The sequence below is a fragment of the Chionomys nivalis genome, chromosome 15 (genome assembly GCF_950005125.1).
Source record: "Chionomys nivalis chromosome 15, mChiNiv1.1, whole genome shotgun sequence".
Classification (NCBI taxonomy): Eukaryota; Metazoa; Chordata; class Mammalia; order Rodentia; family Cricetidae; genus Chionomys; species Chionomys nivalis.
In genome coordinates, this window is record NC_080100.1 from 36,640,899 (window position 1) to 36,662,378 (window position 21,480).

General features: G+C 41.9%; 1 protein-coding gene across 7 annotated transcripts in view; it reads right to left on the reverse strand.

The window, feature by feature from the left end:
• The window catches only part of Pde4d (phosphodiesterase 4D), an 821,324-nt gene that overhangs the window by 171,684 nt on the left and 628,160 nt on the right, over positions 1 to 21,480 (reverse strand). For 5 of the 7 annotated variants that reach the window (XM_057790013.1, XM_057790014.1, XM_057790016.1 and 2 more), the window contains exons 3-5: positions 11,273 to 11,309; positions 6,229 to 6,302; positions 2,697 to 2,746 (exon numbers count right to left, since the gene is read on the reverse strand). In XM_057790013.1, the coding sequence (XP_057645996.1) occupies positions 2,697 to 2,746; positions 6,229 to 6,302; positions 11,273 to 11,309 (161 nt within the window). Of the gene's footprint in view, positions 1 to 2,696; positions 2,747 to 6,228; positions 6,303 to 11,272; positions 11,310 to 11,418; positions 11,692 to 21,480 lie in introns of those variants that run through there. The other 2 variants (XM_057790018.1, XM_057790023.1) reach the window with 2 other exon arrangements.

The window sequence follows — 21,480 nt, forward strand, 5'->3', positions numbered from 1 at the left end:
AGTGCCTGAGCAGGGTCCTCAGGCTCTATGGAGTTTTGCTCACTAGTAACACCATGTATGTGCTCACAAAATATGCCTGTCAGTCGGGCGGTGGTAGTGCATGCCTTTTGTCCCAACACTCTGGGAAGGCAGAGGCAGGTGGATCTCTGTGAGTACGAGGCCAGCCTGATGAGTTCTAGGACAGCCTGAGATACACAGAGAAACCCTGTTTTAAAAAACAAAAACAAACAAACAAAAAACAAAATATGCCTGTCCACCCCTCACCATCCTCGGGAAGCTGCATAGAAAAGAAGGACCTATTCCATACTGACGTCTTTGTTTAGGCTCAGTTATACTAAATCTAAGTGTCTAAAGAAGCAATCTGTTACTCAGAGAATTAATTTTTGTAGGTATAAAGTTTTACTATTCATCTCTTGATTAGATCAGAAGTCAAAGGGGAGAACCGTGCACAGTCTAAAACCTTTGAGGCAGGATCAGGAAAGAACCAAGGAAGAGAGAACTGATAACGTGATAGTTATTAAAATGTCATCCCCACTTGATGGAATGTTCAAGAATGAAAACAACATTAACAACTACATCAGAATCAACTGGGATGTGGTGGTGATAGAAAAAGCCAGCACGCTGGTCAAGACAGAGTTGATTTTCCACAAGGCAGAGTCACTGAAAAATCACATAAGGGCCTCCTGCTTGTATTATGGATTGAGGCTTAGAGAAGACACTTGAACCAAAAAATTGGTCTAGTTTGGAGAATATGCTAATTTTCTTCTGGTAATAATTTTAGAAATCATGGGTTTTCTTTTCCAGGCAATTATTTTAATGAATCAATTGGGGTTTCAAGAAACAATTAAATGAGCTCAATTTGGTCTCAAGTTCAGCAAAATGAGATCATTCCTTCTGGATTTGGTTCAGTTGAGGTCAAGTCTCCTGTCTAAAACAGAATAATAGGATTGGGGTAGTTTTCTTTTATGTCCTGTACTTCCTTTGTATTGTCTTTCCCAAACTTCTTTTGGTCCTTTTCCAGTGTGTGTGTGTGTGTGTGTGTGTGTGTGTGTGTGTGTGTGTGTGTGTGTGTGTGTTAGCATAAGCATGCATGTGTGTGTAGATGTATCTGGAGAGCAGAAGTCAATGCTGCTCTCTCTCCTAATCACTCTCCAGCTGATATTTTTAAATAGGATCTCTCTCTGGGATCCAGGGCTTCCTGACTCTGCCAGGCTGGTTGACCAGTGAGCCCAGATGTCCTCCTAGCTCCCTGCCCCAGCACTGGGATTGCAGGTGTTCATGCCATGCCCAGAATTTATGCAAATGTTAGAGTCCTCTTGCTTATGTGATAAGTACTTCATGAACTCAGCCATTTCCGGAGTCCTGGGTCCCAGTTCCTATTGAACTTTATGTGTGTGTGTGTGTGTGTGTGTGTGTGTGTGTGTGTATTACACTAACTTTAAAGCTTGTTCTCAGCTCTCTGAGTTCCATCGAGAACTGATGGAATAGTAATAATTTCCCTCATATATAAAACTGAGCATTGAATAATCAGGGATGTTTCCTTTTTCATTTTTAAACATTTATTTATTTATTTATTTTGATTTTTCGAGACAGGGTTTCTCTGTAGCTTTTTGATTCCTGTCCTGGAACTAGCTCTTGTACACCAGGCTGGCCTCAAACTCACAGAGATTCCCCTGTCTCTGCCTCCCGAGTGCTGGGATTAAAGGCGTGCACCACCACTGCCCGGTTAAACATTTATTTTTTGTGTGTGTCTATGTTGCTATATATGTGCCATGTGACATGTGGAGGTCAGAAAGCCACTTGTGAGAGTTGACCCTATTTCTCCCATATCATACTGGGGGTTGAACTCAGGCTGTCAGGCTTAGAGACAATCACCTTTCCCTGATGAGTCCCCTTGCCAGCTTCTAATGTATTTATCTATTTTTTTGCTTTTGTTTGCTTTTCAAAACAATTCTTACTATGTTGCTTGGGATAATCTCAAACTTGCTATGTAGTGGCCCAGGCTGGTCTTGAACTCACAATCTTCTTCCCTTAGTTCCACCCTGTGAGGATTGCAGGCATGTGCCACCATGCCTGGTTTTACGTTTTCCCTTTAACTAAGATATGTTGCTAGAAATTCAGATTACACCAATTAGCTAACACGATAACAAAGGTAATCTTTATACAAGTAACACAAACCCTCCAAATAGAAGTGTCTACAGTGATGCTAAACCAGGCCTAAGCAACGGCACCTCTATAAAAACATAGTACATCCAGAAATACTTTCCAAGGAATAGCACAAATGCAAACATATAACACAGCGATTCTCAACCTGTGTGTTGCAAGACCTTGGAGGGAGAATGTCAAATGACCGTTTCACAGGGCTCCCACATCAGATCTCCTGCATATCAGATATTTATATTACTATTAATAACAGTAGCAAAATTACAGTTAGGAAGTAACACCAGAAATAATTTTATGGTTGGGGGTCACCACAACTTGAGGGACTGTAGTAAAGGGTCACAGCATTAGGAAGGTTGAGAACCACATTGTGAGATCAGCAACAACAAGGAAACATAGAGAGGGAAAACTTCATTTCTTCAAAAGTTTAGAATCGCAGCATAACGTGGGTGTTGGGGATAAGGCATGGGGCTAAGGTTCAACGAACAGCATTTCGTCCCAGACAGGAGACAAAGAAGGTCCCACTTGTCTCTTACCTGTGATGGTGGCTTTGTTGATGGATGGTTGATTGCACATGGGTGATCGTCTAACAAAGAAAGAAAACATAAAACAGTAAGCGTGAGGTGCTGTTTGACTTCAGTACCTTGAGTTGCTTTGAATGAGCCATTCTAATCTAAAGAATTATTTTAAAGTTATAACACGACCATAAATACTTCATTGAGTTTAACCTAGAAAGTTTTTAGATGCCCTTTCTCTGTGGCTCAGACTATGGATGGGAAAAGAGGGAAAGAAAGGAAAACACCAGCTTGAATCTTGTGGTTGGATCCTGGGGGAGATCAAGCAGACAGGAACATGGCAGGGCTGTGTCTGGAGAGGGCATTCTTATTGGCTGACTGTATTCACATATTCCATTGAGCTAGGGTATGCAGAGCAAAGCAGATTTCCTGAATGTGGAAATATGGGAGCTTATAATGGTTTTTCCCTGGTGCAGTATTAGAAACTCATTTATGGCTTATAGTCTCACGATTTCTTGTGTATTTGCCAGGAGTGAATGACTCCTTCTAAACAACCCTGGGGATTGAAAAGGTATGTAAATGTTTTTCCTTTCCAGTTTCTTCGTTGAGAAGCATCTCTGGCATGTTTGTTAGAGAGGTACATTAATAGCTTGTCTAAACAGATGCCTTCGAAGTTTTAGTGTCCTATAAACCCATTGTATTTCAAGAGACTCCATTTGGTATTTTTCACTGTTCTTCAGTTGTTTGCCAGCTCCCAGAAGACAATTATAAACAGCTTTAGGAACATGCCTACTATACCATTATCCTGTGTTCTCTAGGAAGGCCAACATGATGCATATAGTATTCATTTGGTCAGTGCTGATCAAATTATGTCAGAATGAGAAATCATTTATGAGACATCCATTAAACAATTTGGAAATAAAACTTTTTAAAGTTATTTCATATAACTGGCATCCTTCCAAGGATGGCAATTTTTAAAAATCCTTCAGGAAGCAGATACATTGTAAGATGTCTGCAAAACTTCTCAGGCCCTTTTCCTGTGTGTGCATGCATGTGCATACACATGCTTTTTCTAGTGATTAATATTTACAAAGCTCTGCACTGTGTACTTCAAATGAGTTGAGACACTTAGCCCTTAGGACGAGCCTCAAGCCAGGTGAGCTGATTGTGTGCGGTTTGCTAAGGACAAAGCAGTAAGTTTTGAGAAGTTGAAAGTTTCAGAGTATAGAGCTGAGATTTGAACTCGAGGACTGCGACACTCAGTTGCTCTCTGCTCTGCTATCTTACTATTAGGAGTGTGTGTGTGTGTGTGTGTGTGTGCATATGTGTGCATATAAGGGAAAGATAGGTGGGGAGAGGGAGGGAGAATGGTCCAGGCAGTCACATGCATGAACCCATTGTGGCTAGTCCCTTCCCTCTACCCTGCTGGTAGGCTGTGTCTCCAAGCCAAGCTGCAGGACACCCAGGGAACACAGTCTTAACATTATGTAGGCTTCCACTGGCTCCACTCAATTGCACCCCGTTGCACTGCTGTTCTTAAGTTTATTGATGTATGTTCTGTATTTAAATTTTGTGTATGATTGAAAATGTAGCAAGATTAGTGTCTGTATTATTTATCATAAAATAAAAAGTGGAAGTGTGAATGTGGTGAATACTTTATAAAGCAATAGTTCAAGGTTTTAGAGCTGCCTTCGTCTACGCAGCGTGGTTATGTTCTTGCTGAAGGTTTACTATGTACGTGTGGCAGAGCCTGTTCAGGGTGGCATTGCTGTAGACGAGAGTTTATCCAAGTACGTTTTATATTGATAAGAATTTTCAGTCACTCCTTGTTCTGTAGAAACTTAGAAAGTATTCCCTTGGCATGGGAATATCAAATGAAAATGTTACGCTTTTCTATAGTTTTAGAAAGCAAAATTATTGCCTTACTATTTATCTTTTTCTAGGATCAGTTCTATGACTTGCATGTGGGAACCTGGCAACCCATAACCATAAATATTGACCATTAGATCCATGAGGACATTGGTAGGTATATCATTTAGTGAAGAATGAGCAAGACTTCACTTCTGGGCTATATATAGCAAGAGAGCAAGGTGATAGAAGCTAACAGTGTATCTACAAATGTCAGTGATGAGCTCAGGTCTCCCACCCAGGGTCAAACCTAGGGCATGTTATCCCTCAAGTCCTTCTCTGGTAAAAATACAAAGGCACATACCCTCCATACCCTCCTCTAAGTGGGATGGTGAACTTGAAAATGTTCCAGTGGCTAGGGGTGCTCATCAGGTAAATTCAGAGCCGGCCAGAACTACTGTTCTCAACCTGTGGGTCACAACCCCTCTGGTAGGCACCCCTACCTCCAAAACTATTTACATTACAATTCCTAACAGTAGCAAAACTGCAGTTATTAAGTAACAACGAAGATAATGTAGTGGTTGGGGGTCACCACAACATAAGGAACTATATTAAATGGTTGCAATGTTGGGGAGGTTGAGAGCCGCTGTTCTAAAGTTATGCAACGTGCCCTCCGCTGTCCCTGAACAGAACTAGTGGTCAGGAGTTTGATTCCTGAATTATGATGCCCCAGGAATCTGGTTGAACTTTAACCAGTGGACGAGGTGCACATCTGCACTCTCCAAACGTGCTGGCTCTTCTTGTAGTCTGCTGTATACGTGTTTGGTTTGGTGGGCATCCGTTGGCATGGGTAGCATACAGTCAGGCAAGCTAGATGTACTTTCCAGGGTTAGCTTTGACTTTCAAACTTCCTCTTTCCAGGTAAATCCACTGTGGCCCTGCAAATCTGCGTGGTATAGAAGGGACTTCTCTTCAGAGACGGGAGGGTCAGTGTGATGCCCTCATACCTGTCATACGTGTCAGATCAACTGTCATGTGTTTACATGCTGCTTAACAAGGTGACAGCATCTGCAGGAAATTTAGCAGAAGTTTGTTTCTTATTGGCCTTTTTAAGATGAAAGAACTGAATTCCTTAGATGAAATTTGCAACGGAAAAGCTTGAGAGGGGCAAACAATAGCTCCAGTCTTTGGGCTGAGCTGAGATCTTACAAAAGTGAGGAGACGGTCCCTACGCGGTACTAGAAGCCCAAGAAGCTTGCCGAGGTCAGCATGACACGGTACAGCTGACCGCACTGCACAGAAAACGCCCCCAGAAAGACATGGGTTCCTCAAAGCGCACCTTCGGCGTGCAAATTCTTTCCTAGAAGTTGACTACTGGCAGCATCTGCGGGGTTTGCACTGTATGAGGATGGGAGCTGGGAACGCAGAGGTGAACAAACTTCCAAGTGAGCAGAACCTATGAAGGCACTGCGGGTCCCACCGGCAGAGGGCGCTCCTGCCAAGAAGGATCACTCATTCACTGGTCAAACACAGGGAGGGTCGCCACAAAGTAATTCTAGAAAATGAAGTCAGCATTGTATGGCACAGAGCATGGGGCTGGGCAACGGCAGTGGTTCAGAGATGTCTAATGTATTGAGTTCACCTCAAGTTGAGAAGACACCAAGGAAAGGTTCAGGCAGAAGGGGAGGGAGAGGGGGTAACTTACTTGCTGGGTGCTCGTTCTTGCAAATTAGTTAATGCAGCAAAGTTGTTTCGGACAGTTCGCAGGCTGGCCAAGACCTAGGACAAAAAAGAGAATTCTTTAGAGTTCTTGAGCCGGGGCCAGTGGGAATGCAGCTAAACATGCTTTGTAAGGAAGAAATTTTATATTCCTTGTAACTCAGTTTCATATACCATTACAGAATCTTCCAGAACTTAGTTAAGTTTTTAGTCCTGGTATATCAAATCCAGGGAGGTTAGACTCCCAGAATTTTGTAGAAACCCCCTCTCACTGGCTTTGCTTGTGTTAACAGTAGCAGCCCTAGCCCCGCATCCTGTCGTCATCCACACAATGTCCCCAGAAATTGCGATTATAAATATTATAATACAAAACACTACGGCAGTCTAAGGTTTAGTGATTAAAATTAGTCGAGAATTCTCTTAGAAAATTCCTATGATCTCAGGTCATCAGATTACGAAATGCTTCCATTGCTTTTCCATCTTTATAGAGGACTTATATAGCTAGTTAGTGCACAGATACTCTGCCTCTGCAGCAATTGTGCACTTTGTGGAATATAAGAAGTCTGCAGAAAGACATTGATCACAGAAAACACAGTGTTCTAGACAAAGTGCTCTCTACTATTCTGTACACTTCTCAGAACAAAGTAAAGTGTTCAATAGGATTGAAGAAACCAATACATGGATGCAATATAGTCACACGTATGTGGCTACGCCGGAAGTAGATGGCCCCACCTCTGATAACCCCTTCTTTATTCTAACTCTAATCAGAAATAGAAGATGCTTAAGGAGTGGAAGTGAGTCCTGGAGAGAAGTCACAGGAGCCCACTGACCCTCCTTTTCTCCTAGAACAAGCTACTTTCCTCTGGGGTGGGTCTTTATTCAGATTAGAGGTGCCGATAAGACCTCAGTGCTTATTAGAGCTCCGAGTTTCTAAAGAACACAGAATTCACATGTCCTGGCGTATGTCATATATTAAATGCACACACTTGGACAAGTTATGACACCGCCTGTACCCCAGTTTTCTTGTGTGTAAAACAGAGATGTCAGTGCTGCTGGGAAGGTTAAAGGAAACCACTGCTTAGTGCCAATGACATTGCCTAAGAAGTATTTGGGGATTGTATGTCCATTATGGAAACTTCCATTGAATTACCCGGCACAAGGGAAGTCTGTAAAATGCTTATCAGTGACAACACATAGAATTCTTAGATTTTTAATTGACCTAGGGGTTCGAGGACTGTGCCCTGAGTTTCTTCATGGGACAGTGATCTAGACGAAAGCCACACTGTGCCTCAAGCATTTGTTTTTGGAAGCTGACGGGAACTGGTGCAAGCCAAAGGGAGCTGTTTATGCTCCGCAGCGGTGACCTTCAGCAGTCCCCCTGAAGGAGTTCCTGGTGCCTCCGAGGAAGCCAGCCAGTCACTGGAAAACCTGGCTCATTATCACACACAGCTCTAAAAGGTCACACTGCTGGTGACAGAGTAGCCGAATAGCTGGCTGCTGACGTCAGACCACAGTGTCTCTCATAAGGCATGAAATTCTGAATGATGCAGAAATAAATGGATTAATGAGCTGGTCATGAAATCACGCTGGCTTGATTTGTGCTTTAAAATGTGAATATCAAACATGTTAATAGAGCATTGAAATATAATTATCACATCAGTTAACAACTCCCCTTTTTCTAGACTAAGATTTTAACCTCTGAATTTTGAGACTTTTTACTCCACTACAGAACACTTAGGCCCAGTATGTTCGGCCACTGGGTAATATAAGCAGTAACTGAAGTATTTCATTTCTCTGGAAAACATTTTGAGGGTAATTCATAGTTTGTGATTATTTGAAAGAAAGAAAGAAACAAACAAAAACATTTGCCCATGAAGGAAAACATTAGTTCATGAACAAAACCTCTTCTCTAGTGAGGTTTGTTTTGAAATGTGCAGCCCTGGCTCTCCTGGAAGCTCACTGTCTAAGATCACACTGGCCTCCAATTCGGAGATCTGCCTGCTCCACTCCTGGTTTGCTGGGGTGAAAGGTACTCTCCACACCTGGCCTATAGAAAGTTTTAAGATATTAAACTGAATTGTTACTTTCATTTTTAGCATGTAAATTTTTTAAGAATTCCTATCTTTGGATGTTGAAGAATTTAACCAGAAAAATAAAAGTGTTGTTGAGCCAAAAAGTATCTATCACCATAATCAAGACAAAATTCCAATGACGGCTATTTCTTTGAAGAGGAAAACACATGGAATGGGGGAAGGGCACTCAAGCGTCATTGGAAGCCCTGATAGCATTTCATTTAACTGCTCATTTTATTATTATTAATCTGCCTTGTATATTCAGTACACATACAGTATGATACATTCCAAAATGAAAGCGAGGGAAGAAGCCCCCCTCGGGCGCTGGCTGCCTGTCCCTGGCCTGCTGATTTTTTGGCCGTCCCTTCACTTATGCGATTGTGACGTCTGATATAGTAAGTGACATTAAAGACACCTGGAGGTGTTTTGGTTTGCGGGAAGACAAAGCTTGCTTTCTATGTTTTGTACTGAAATGTTAATAATATCTCCCACTCTGTAATGTATCTGATGGGGGCAGAAATGTAAAGAGGAGTCTTCCATATGAATTGGCCATATACGATGCTGCCCTGGGTCTGGGTGATTGCCGCTGGCATTCCTCATACAAATATCATTAAGTTTTTCCTCAAACCCACTCGTTTCTCAGGACACAAGGAGGGAAGCAAGCCTTGCCATACAATGAGGATAAAATGGACAGGGCTTTCCAGGCCCTGGGTAAAGGTTCAAGTTCATGCATTCCCCTCTGCTCCAGGGCAGCACTCTGACATAAATTCAGCCCTAGCATCAGACGCTGAAATCCATACTCTGTAGTGCCTAGAATTTTCTTGCCTCTTTAATGCTTATTTGCAAAGGGTCCTTATTTGTCTTCCAGATGGCTCAGGCTTAGAAAACTAAATTCATTGCTTTATCTTTGGCCACTCCCAGTAATCATAGAATTGTTTAAGGAAAACAAACAAGCACACAAGCAAACAAACAGCTAACTAAACAAACATGGGAGTGTAGAAGAATGTCAATCTTAACAGTGACTAGTGACAGCCTACAGGAAACACTGTTCACTGGCCAAGGGGAGAGAATATTCACACACACAATTCAGGCTCTGTGGGTGCTTTCAAACGTTTCTTAACTAATAGGATTCACTGAAGTTAGCAGAAAAATAGAAAAATGTTGGTTTCATTCAACAGCTTTAGTGAAGGAATGGAAATCATTTTCTGGAGGTTTTTTTTGCAGTCCATACTCAGCTTACGCCAGTGGGTAGCAGTAGAAGACAGACTATGAGAGCCAGGGCAGGGAGGTGGTGGCCTGTCCTTGTGAGGGCAAAGATTCTTCCTTAGGCTTCACATCAGGGGGAAAAAAATCAGTGGAGAGTTATTCACAGGATAAAAAGAAAGCTACTTGGATTGAAAATCAAACCTCTCTCCAAGTTACACTTTTTAAAAAGCATATGAAGTGATTCTTTCTGATATGTCAGAAAGTTTTTGGTGATTTCATAATTTTGTCTAGTAAGAACAGAGCTAACTAGACGAATGTAATTCATCCCGATAATACACAAATTGCTTATTTGTTTTTTTAAATGAAAGTTGATAAAGCAACTGAAATGAGACAATGTCTCCCGTTGCCTAGAGAGGTCCCATGTATTCAATGAATTTGGCCACAAGACAACTGTTACTAGGTGCAAAGGGACATGTAGCTTAAACATGTATTGGTAATGTTATTACTAATGAAACAATAATTCTCCATCATGTTAACAACCAATGTATTTTTTCCCCTTTGAAACTATCTAGGTGTTGTAGTTTTGTTGACATAAACGAAATGATGCAGTTGTTCCTTCCCCTTGTGCTTTTTCCAGAGCAGGCATACCTCAGGCATCTAAAGGACACAAGGATGTTTGTTTGCAGGGACCCAGGTTTTGGATGCTTGTTAGTAGGAATCCAGAGTGTAGGTTTTAGAAGAAAGTCACAAACAATGGGGCTGACTGCAGAGACAGCGGCTAGCTTCGGCACAGCTTTACCTCCTGTGTTCAACAGCCCCAAGGACTCCGGCTAAATCATTATTATGTTCAAAGGGAAGGAAAGAGCAGTGGGCATGAGGGGCAGATCGGAGGGGGGTGCCTCCCAACACCAGGCTTCATGTCTAAGGAAGTAAACCAAAAGATTTGAGCATAGAAAAGAATCATTCTAAAATAAACTATACAAACAAATTAAAATTGGCACCATTTTCTGTGGGTCAGGGAGCCTCGGAGCTTCTATGAGAAAGTTCAAAAACTTTACCATAGAAGAGTTTAGATGCTGGTTAGTTCCTAGTCTTGTTATGATTTGTACATTGGAACAAAACATGGAGAGATTCTGTAGACTTCTTTCTAACAATTAGATCTATCCAAGATGTTTGAGGTCCATTCTTGCTCAACAAAACCACTGATCCTCAGCCATTCTAGACACATTCCCAAACACTTTAGGTCATTTTATCATCTACATCTATGCCACGGATTTGAAACATTTTTGTCTCTTACGCACGAAGATCACAAATGTGCACTCAGCTAAATCTCTGAACAAATAACACATGTGGGGAAAAAAAGAAGTAAATAAAGTATCAGGTTGAACAGGATTCTTGAATTTCAAACACAGATCATGTACTAATTATACCAGACGTAATCTAATCCATGGTACAGTCTTCTCCTTCGGGTGCTAATTCCAGTTAGGGAAATAGGGCCGGTTGTGTACTATCTCCTTTAGTTGACTTTTTATTTGAAGTACAGACACCGCTTGGATCTAGCAGCCTTACCCAAAGCACTTCTGCGGGGCTAAGGTTTACATTCTCCAGCATTGCCATCCAATGATTTGAATCAGCCAAACAGTTTGCATCCATGCACGTGTATGTGGTAAAGTTACATCAAAGATCAGAATAAAATCCCCACATCAAATGCAGAAGTCTGTGAGAAGCCTGCACACTCCCAGCTGTGCTTACCTGAGCAAATGGAGTCACAATCAGGTCATCTCCATGTCTGAAAAACAAACCAAATCCAGTGTTAGGCGTCTCCAATAATGCTCTGACCACTTTTGATCAATACTAAACGGTACGTTCCATTGGAAGAAAATCCCATTGGGAATTACAGTAATTCCATGTTTCTCTTCAGAATAAATATGTCCTTGCCAGCCATTGGGTTGAAAACATGTCTTCTGGATCTTAACCATTGTCCATCTCCCTTGGTCTAAAGAGGACACCCTTGATTGCCAACCAATGCCAAAGTTGCTTTTTAGGCACAAAGGACAGGCTATTGGTATGAAAGGGCTCTCATTTCTGGACCTGCACTTTACTCTCGACTTCTTCTTGCAGATCTTAGCCAGAGAGGCTTTGCAAAGAACCAGCTACAGCACTGACTTCTGTGAGTAGAGTACGCTGGGCTAGCTAACATTTGTAGGTGATTAGCAGCAAGTGATCTCTATGGTCATGTGTTCAAGACTTGGATGGGCCAGGAGCCCTACATGACATCGGGCTGCATCATCCACTAATAAAATCCCCATGAAACTTTTTCAACCAACAAGTGTTCCAGCCACTGTACTTACAGGGCAATGTTACCCTGTGAGGTGCTGTTGCTACAGCAACGTCAGCTCCAGTACACGGGAAATACAAGAGCAAGGTGTCTGTGGGACATGTCTTGGAGAAGCAGGGAAATGCAAGAATTGATACAAGATTCTTCCTGAAGGAAAATAAGAAACTGGATCCTGAGACTCTGAAGTATTTTCGCAGCATGGATAAGCTGAGGAAAGGATGTCCCAAACCTCAGTGGACTATTTCTTGATTCAGCCAGTTGCAAACAATCTTGTTTAATCATACCATTATACTTATCTTGAAAGATAGAGGATGATCTTTAATTTTTGATGCTCCCACCCTGTCCCTGTGAGTGCCAGGATTTCTGGTATGTATTGCCACATGCCAGTTTTTAAAAACTTAAGTGAATGTAGTTATTTTACACATATATTTCCTTGACATAATCCTCACTGAGGGCTGTGTCACTTAGATTGTCAGCTTGTTCCCAAGCACTCAAGTCCCCAAACCAATGTCTATGAGTCATGCTGTACAAGAAGCAGAGAGACGAGACTTATAATGGGTTAATGATGATGAACCCACCATGGCGGAAAGCAGTCTGCTACTAGGGACTACTACAGAAAGAAACAAACACAGCAACATCCGGGACGGACAGAATAAGCCGCTGCAAGTTACTGTGGGAGTTAGTGTCACATTGTTCTTGTGTCTTGGATTTGGAAGGAGGTGCTCTATGCCTTTCACCTACCCTAGTCACCCTGAGCTAAGTAAGACCCATTCTTGTGGCCACATGGAATCCCACCTCTCCCCTCTTCCAAGAGAAGGATGTGCTGACTCCTGAGCCAGTGCTACTGGGGACCTGAGGGACAGGCTCAGTGACATGTGTTGACCAAAGAAATGGCAGTGCTCCCTCTCTCTACACCTGTGTCATCTTTCCCTTAACTCTGTGGTTTTTACTATGCTGTTTTCCACTCTCATTTCTGAGCTAAAGATCCAGAAACCAAGAGAGTCAAAAGCAAACCTTCTTATGCATGGCGCTTAAATGGGAGATGGGCACTATCTTCTAGAAGACTAAGCTTAGGCAGATTCAGCTCCTGACAATACAATTCATTCAGTAACTGCTTCCAGACTGTGGGAATTTGGGAGATATCATCTATTCTTAGTTTCAGTGCTGGAGGCTTTTATAATGTTTTATTTTCCTGTTATTTTTCCTTCCTTCCTTCTTTCCTTCCTTCCTTTCTCCTTCCCTCCATCACTCCTTCCTCCTCCTCCCCTCTCTCTGTCTCTCTCCTTCCTTTTTTCCCCTTTTTTCCTCCTCCTCCTTCTTCATCTTAGATATAGTCTCACCATGTAACTCTGACTGGGCTGGAACTTGCTATGTAGTCAGCCTAGCCTTGAACTCACTGAGAATCACCTGCCTCTGCCTACTTAATGCTGGGGTAATAGCCATGTCCCACCAAGCCTATCTACCTGTTGTTTCTTAAAGTAAGACTTCACATCTGGACCTGATGGCACAGGTCCACAGTCCCTGCTACTTAAGAGAGTTGAAGCAGAAGGAACAAATATTCAGTGCCCAGGTGCACTACAGGGTGAATTGAAGGATAGCCTGGGCAACTTAGCAAGATCCTGTCTCAAAAATAAAAATATATCTAAAGGTCTGAGACATAGTCCAATAGTTCACTGGGAGCACGCTTACCTTGCATGCACAAGGTCCTGGGTTCAATCTCTAGTTACAAATACACACACACACACACAACCACAAATAAATAAATAAAAACCCACAGATTTCATTAAACTTTTAAAAATTTGAAACAAGTTAACACATAATTATAAATAGTTGCAATCAATATACAACAAAACTAATATATGTCACATGTACAAAAAATTTCAGGTGAGTATCTCCTAGTTAATGTCTATTTGGGTGAGGAAAGGGAGTCCCAAGAAAGACACATGATCACACGTTTATGAAGATTTTGGAAGAGGATTCAAATTCAAGTGCTATGACTTCAGGACTCTGCATATATATATATATAGATATATAGATATAGATATAGATATAGATATATACACACACACGATTCTCCATCTCCCGTACATGTAACCAGTGTCCAAAGCACATCTGAAATGGTGCCAGCTATGTGGTATAGTGTTCACGTCATGAAAATATCACTAAGAAAACATGTAATCAGGCACAAACACAGAGTGATAAAATAGAATTAAACGGCAAATAAAAACAGCCATACACCACCCAACCAGGACTTAATAAAACCGGCTCAGCCTTCCTGGTGATCTCCGTGCCCTGCAATATGAAACTAAACAATAGAGAAACTAGTGAAGGAGCATTTACTTTTGGATCTAGAAATAGCGTTCTGGGGAGAGTTAATTAACATAAACAGGCATTGTTAAATCAGGAGGTTTATAGCCCAGATTTTTGGCTAAAACAGACAATAATGCCAAAGCAATAACTATATAAAGTGATAGACACATTAATTACCTTGGTCTAATGATTACACACCTTAGACTCCTATTATGACTTTTACTGTGCATCTTAAACACAAACAGTGTCTTATGTGTAGGCTAAAAACAGATACAATTTTAAAAAGAATTAAGAGCTGGCTTGATTTTTGAATCAACCTAACCAAACTAAACCATCACAGCAGATGTGGTAGCCCATGCCTGTAATCCTAGCACTTGGGAGACCGAGGCAGGAGAATCAGGAGTTCAGTGTTGTAGTTTACTGAGTGGTATTCAAGGCCAGCCTGGGTGGCAGAAGGCTCTGTCTCAGAAACAATAAAGCTAGAGAGAGATGGATCAGCCAGAAAATCACTTGCCTCACAAGGCCAAGGGCCTGAATTTGATCCATGGAACCCACAGTAAAAAATTCAGGCGTGCTGGATGGTGGGGGCACACGCCTTTAATCCCAGTACTTGGGAGGCAGAGGCAGGCGAATCTCTGTGAGTTCAAGGCCAGTCTGGTCTACAGAGCTAGTTCAAGGACAACTAGGACTGTTACACAGAGAAACTCTGTCTCAAAAAAACAAAACAAGCAAACAAACCAAATCCAGGTGTGGAGGTGCCTGCATTCTTGTAATCACAGCATTGGGAAGCCTGGGTCCTCAAAGCACACCAACCACCCAGTCTATTGTATTTAATGACTGCCGGACCACTGAAGAGTCATGTCTCCAAACAACAGATGGATGATGCCTAAAGAGTAACATGCCAGCGTGTCCTCGGGCCTCCACATGTGTGTCTCTCATATACACTAACATGTACCTGCACACATGAACATGCACACACGCGCACATGTACACAAGCACAACCTCAAAAACCAAATAAGTGGATACATAAACTTCAAAACACAAATCCTTAGTCTTTCACTCATGTATGCTCAGACCCTCATTAGGGGTGCGCATTGACGAAAAAGCACAAAGTGAGAATTTATTGTACAACATAAGCAAGCGTGCTGTCGTCCAACGCTGAATGTATGAATGTATGTTTGAAGACATTTTGGCCTCATTACACAAACACATCACAATATTTTACTTAATAAAGACTGATGAAGCAGAGGGATTTTTCCAAGAGAGCTGATGTCACAAGTGGCCACCCAGGGCAGCGAGTACCAGGCTGAGTCTGCTGCTCCCCACACGAGGGAGGAAAGAGCAGAGGGCCAAGTACCCAGAGGGAAGGAGCCTCCGCAAGTGCCCTCACTCTGTGTTCTAGGAACAGGCTCTTCTTTCAGTGTTTGTTATTTGACAGGCCCTTCATTTATTCTTAACGTCACTGGCTCTGCTCTCTTGGGTTTTCTCCAGAATGCTCGTCTGTGTGGGAGATTTACGGCTAGCGAGGGCGATCCCCTTAAAGGTCTGCCTGCGATAGAATGGCCTGTTAGACTAAAAGTTTAATTCAACACAGGAGACTTTTTGTGAGCCTACTGTGTGCCCAAAATCTAAGGGCACAGAGGAGCTGGTGCTAGGGTCCAAAAATCTAAGGGCACACAGGAGCTGATGCTTAGGGTCCAACGATCTAAGGACACACAGGAGCTGATGCTTAGGGTCCAACGATCTAAGGACACACAGGAGCTGATGCTTAGGGTCCTGCTACATTAATAGTACTCTCACGCTCCCACTCCAAGATTGAAGAACCTAGGTTCAGAGACAGTACATGCTTGGCAAATGGCAGAGGTCACTGCTTTCCCAGAAACCTGGAGCTTGTCCAGCAGAGTTCATGGGTCCTTGTCAAAGTAGGAGTAATTATGGACCATGCGGTGAAGTGCTGAAAAACTTCATATGCCTTTGGCTAACTTGCCTTTTTCCTGGAGTTATGCTTTCTGTGTGTGTGAGAGAGAGATTATTTTTTTATCATGTCTTTAAAATGACTATATATTTTAGCCAGAATTTCTTTATTAATATTCCTTATATGGCAAAATAAGCAGTCATAGACCTATGTTGGTCTCTCAGGTGCTTTTTGACATATTAATAGGCCTTGGAATCCCAAGACATGGGAAGTGCTGTGTAGCTGGGTAAGAACCCAAATAAACAAACAAACAAAAACTTCCACTGCTTTATCTTGAATAATTTGTTTCCCGGTTGCTTAAATGGCTTCAGACTATTATGAAGCCCCACAGGAATAAATTTTGGAGTCTCTGGAATAATGGCCCTTGATGGGAACTTCTGCAGTCATGGAAATATTCTCTGTGCGTCTGTGTGTGCCGTTGAATATGCTATCCATCATCTACAAGCAAACATGTCACAAGCCGGGCAAACACCACAGGCTCTGGCGGTTACACTGAATTCTGACATCCTGTGAGTGCCAAGCAGGAAAGAGCTGTGCATTCAGCCTTGCTCTTCCTGACCGTGAAATAGGGGCTGAAAAGGCTTCGGTCCTCGGTCTACTCAGGACAATGGCTAGGAGACATCATTCTGTGAATCATCCACATGATATTCTGCTACGCCATGGCCTCTGGTGTCTGCAGGGATTGACTTGCTATTCTTTCTCTTTCTAATGTTCAGTCTTTGCTTTGAAGGAGATCTTGCAGGAACTGACTCCTTATACATGTTTAGACACAACTTCACAGTATCTGGAGACAACATTTCCTTTTTGACCCAAGGTTGGGAAAACCCCTGAATTGAGGGAATTGGGGGAAAGGTGACACAGGGTCTGGGAGACCACACAGGAGGGAACACATTTCAACAGAGAAACCTCTCTACGAAACCCAAACTGAAGCATTCAACGTGCCAGAAGGCCACACACAAAGCTTAAGGTCTGTTCTCTTGACTTGGTTTTCCTGAAACAAAACTATGGATGTGGTGAGGTGCTTTTCCCCTCCGTAGCTGTGATAAACTATTCAAATGTTTTCTACTGCAAAGCTTCAGAATGATTTAGTGACGCTCCCTGGTAAAGGGTACCCCCAGAAACACATCTTGTAACCATCCAGCCATGTGGCTCTGTCACCTTAGCCAGCTCAGAGAATAGTAAGGGTGGGGACTGAAAACAGTTTGCTAAGGAGCCAAGACTGACAAGCAAAATACGTATTTCAAAGGACTGACGTGTAAGCGGAGTGGGTATTTATGCTGGTGTCTCAATATCAGCTGTCTGTCTCCTTTCCTGTCTAGGATTTAAAAAAAAAAAAAAAATAAAGACGAAAACTCTCATGCCATGTGATATTTTTGTTTTGTTTTCATGAATCTGCCTTGCCTTCCAAATGACACCTTAAATGGCGTAGCTGCTGATCGCAGAGCACAGAGAGTAGGAGAGTAGGCTTCATTCACGCTCGTCAGCTAGTTATACATTTCTTCCCTCAGAATGTGCTAGAAAACACACGCTAGGTGTCTCCTAGAAAAATCAGCTCCTCTCTTTTTCCAAGCCTGCCACCACCCTCCTGCTACCTCCTGCTTACCACCCTCCACCAAGACTTAACAGTTCAGAAAGTTTTCATTTTGTGATACATTGGAACAGAGTTCTCACCTCTGTCCTTTTCAATACCTAGAGGAAAATGATTAGGGCTTCGAGGACAAGGTGAGAACCACTGGGCCTAAAGTCCACAACTAGTTGAAACCGTAAGTTCTCTTCAAGAAGGCAGGAAGAATTCATTGCTTTATCTCTGGTTCTTTTTATCTAGGGCCGTGTTACACGGAAACACCATCCACACTAATGGCTTAGCTTTTTTCTCTTGGAAATGATGTCGGTTTTGCCTGACTTCAATTAGCTTATAATTTAAATATCGCTTTCTGACATTCTCTTTCCTTAAGAGCACACTGAGAAATGATCCAGAACTTCCTTGACCACTTTCTAGCAGGAATCTGATGTCTTATAGTGTGGGATAATCATTTTCATTATTAACCTATTCCTACTTTACATATTTTAAAGCAGGTATTACATATCATAAACAGTGAGATAGGAGTATAATTATACAATCAAATGTTTATTTTTTCAAAGATTTGCTCAATGCCCAACATCACATGGCTTATTTTATTTTATTTTTACTTACAAAAATAATTTATTACCAACTGTTTGTTTTACAATATAGTAGCCTAGCAAGTCTCAGTGACTGTTTTTTCCTCATTTATAATTTCTTTAAGCATTAAAAGTTTTAAGGAACACAGTGCCTAAGAAGACCAAGAAGAGAAAATTGGGACAGGAGAGATGGCTCAATGGATATGACTTGCTATGCAAGAACGAGGACCTGAGTTTGGATTCCAGCAGCCATATTTAAATAAAGCTAGGCTTGGCTCATTGCCTCCTGTAAGCACAGCACTGTGGGGGAAGGGAGACGAGGGATTCCTAAAGTTGTCAGCCAACAGTCAAGTTTGTGACTAATGGAATGATGCAGACAGTGACAGAGGAGGGCCAGATGCTATCTGGTCTCTGCCTGTGTACACAGGACCTGTACATACATGTACACATTCATCACACTCATACACAGAAATGCTCGCACATTCACAGAAACTTAGAAAATAAAGAAAATTGTCATTTTGATTGAGTGGTCATTTTGATTGCATGTCCACAATCTCAGCCCTGGGGAGGATGAGGCAAAATGATGGCAGTGAGTTCAAGGACAACCTGGATTACATAGTGAGACCCTACATACGTCAATCAATCAATGGAAAGGAAAAAGAAGTGTGTATGTTAAATGCTTGGGTACATTCCTCTGAGGATATAATAGAAATGCATAGTAATAAGATACTGAAAGTGTTTTGTCAAAATGCACTTTTCTCCCTAATTTAAGTCTACTATTTATCTTCTTACATCTTCTAAGATTTTGGGGCATGTCTTCACTTTAGCAATGATAACTGGGATAATAGTATAAATGCCTCAAAGAGTTTATTATTTTGAAAACCTGCAGAACAATGCAATAATGCCAGCCATCATGACAACATCTTATGCTATTAAAGCCTTCTCAATTCACTCTTTATCCTTATCATATTAAAGGCAATCAAAACATTAGGGCCGTAATTAAATTTAAAATGCAAAATATATGTCAGTTAATGTGTTAAATTGCTTGGTTTGTAGACTCGAAGATCAAGCTTAGGTTGGATTTTGCCATTAATAGAACTTATTTGAGTCTGTAACAAAATAGCTCGGTTATTGACGAAAGCAGAGGAAAAAGATTTAAAGGAGAGCAAAAATGAAGAAGGAAAAAGTTCGTATCCCGGTGTCCACTGTCCTTCTCATATTCTATGAATGCACTTCTTGAAACTGTAGGCAACTGCCTCAGTCTGCATCAACACTGCACACTAACAATAACATCGATGGCCCACTACAGGCCCGGCAGAATGGACCAAGTAGATTATAAGCATAATTGTGTGGCTTTGGTTGATCATAAATGATATGGGCAATCCTGTATCCTACCAGAACGAAGCACAGGACAAATTGTCTACTCCAGAGCCTGTTTCAAAGATGCTGCTGCTAAACCTCTTGTCTCTGGTTCCCCAGCACACCCTGTGCTCCAATAGGTTGCTCCTCACATGGTGAATTAGTCTAACTCCAATCTTCGAGATGTAAATAAAACACTTTAATGCAGAACTTTACAAATGTAGTTCACAGTACTTCTGATAGCTCATTAATTTCACTTCTAACACCCCCTTTGCCAATCATTCCCACTGCTGAATAGTTAGGGCCAAACAATTTGATAAGGGTTCCTCTAACAATTCAGTACCTCTGAGCACCGTACAACTTCCTGCTGTGGAAAGAGATTGGCTGGTGCATCTCATATTTCTCATCCCACATGGTCTTTCATTCAGCAATTGCTATTTATCCATCAACCATTGAAAACCCAGTTTTGTACAGACATGGGGGCTCAAAAGGCTGCTATGATCTGAAGGTGAAACCACAAAGAATGTAAAGCTATTAGTGTTGAAGGTGATTGACAAATATTTTGTTTCCCTTGAAAAGTTAAACCATTCCTTGCACCTGTGTAAATTCCCTCTGGGCTCATTGCCACGAGTCTGTTTAATCCAACATCCTCAGCAGGGAGAAGTCTGGAAACAGGGAAAGAGGGTCAGGCATCCGTACCTTCCAGCTTTAGTTTTATGGAAGACGGCTTTCAACTGGCAAATCAGTTGACTTTAAAACGAGTATATGTGATAGCTAATTTCGGTTGTCAACTTGACTACATCTGGAAACAACAAAAAACCCAAGTCCACCTGTGAGGGCTTTTCTTGACTGGTTCATTTGAGGTGGAATGGTCCATCCTAAATTTGGGATACTTGTGGGGGATTTTCTTACATTCTTGTTGGTGAGTTCATTTACCCTGCTCCTGAGGCATTCAGTCACTGATATTAGGAATTACTATTTCTTCCAGAACACACTGAAGATAAGCGGCTTTCTAGGACTTCCTTGGGATTCTGACACTGGACTGGGGCTGCTCAGACATCCAATCTCCTGGATTTAACCACCATTCGATTCTTGGCCTTTCCATTGTGAGACAGCCATTGCTGGACTACCCAGACCATTCACAGCCTGTAAGCCATTCTAATATATTTTATGTATATTGTCATTCTACCAGTTCTCTTGCTGTAGAGAACCCTAACTATACAGTATATTGAAATCTAAAATTTATCTAAGAGAGGGTACACAATGTTCGCAGTCCAGTGAGGAAGAGAATCTTTGCAGTAAACCATGTCTGTTTTAATTTTGATATTCTTTCAGAGACATTTCAGGAAGAGTCCAAAGAAGAATTATTTAACCTGGTGTGAAAATAAAAATAGATATGTAGGCAATCCTCCAGTGTTCCCTCTCTGGAGGCAATACTACGAGGCAACTAAGTAAAAAACACAAGTAGGCACAAAGTCCACTCACAAGAGCATTCCCAAGAACAGAACTTTCTAACCACTGTAAGGGACACAGAGATAATAAGATAAGTATGTCCAAGGCTTTTGTGGTAAGATGGATCCACCCGTGTCACTATGCCTTCAACTCCTACTGCAGATCTTGTACATAAGGGCACAGTATGTAAACTTGAGTGAAGAGATGTCTAGTCATCTCCAGATTCTGCATGCCGTGGGATGCTCAGCAGAGATAGGAAAAGAGGGCCAGTTATCCAGGTATATTGATTTTAATCTGTTGGAAGACCTTACTAGTCAGAGGTCACAGCCTGGCTTTTTCCAAAGCTTGGCAACCTGGGAACTTCCT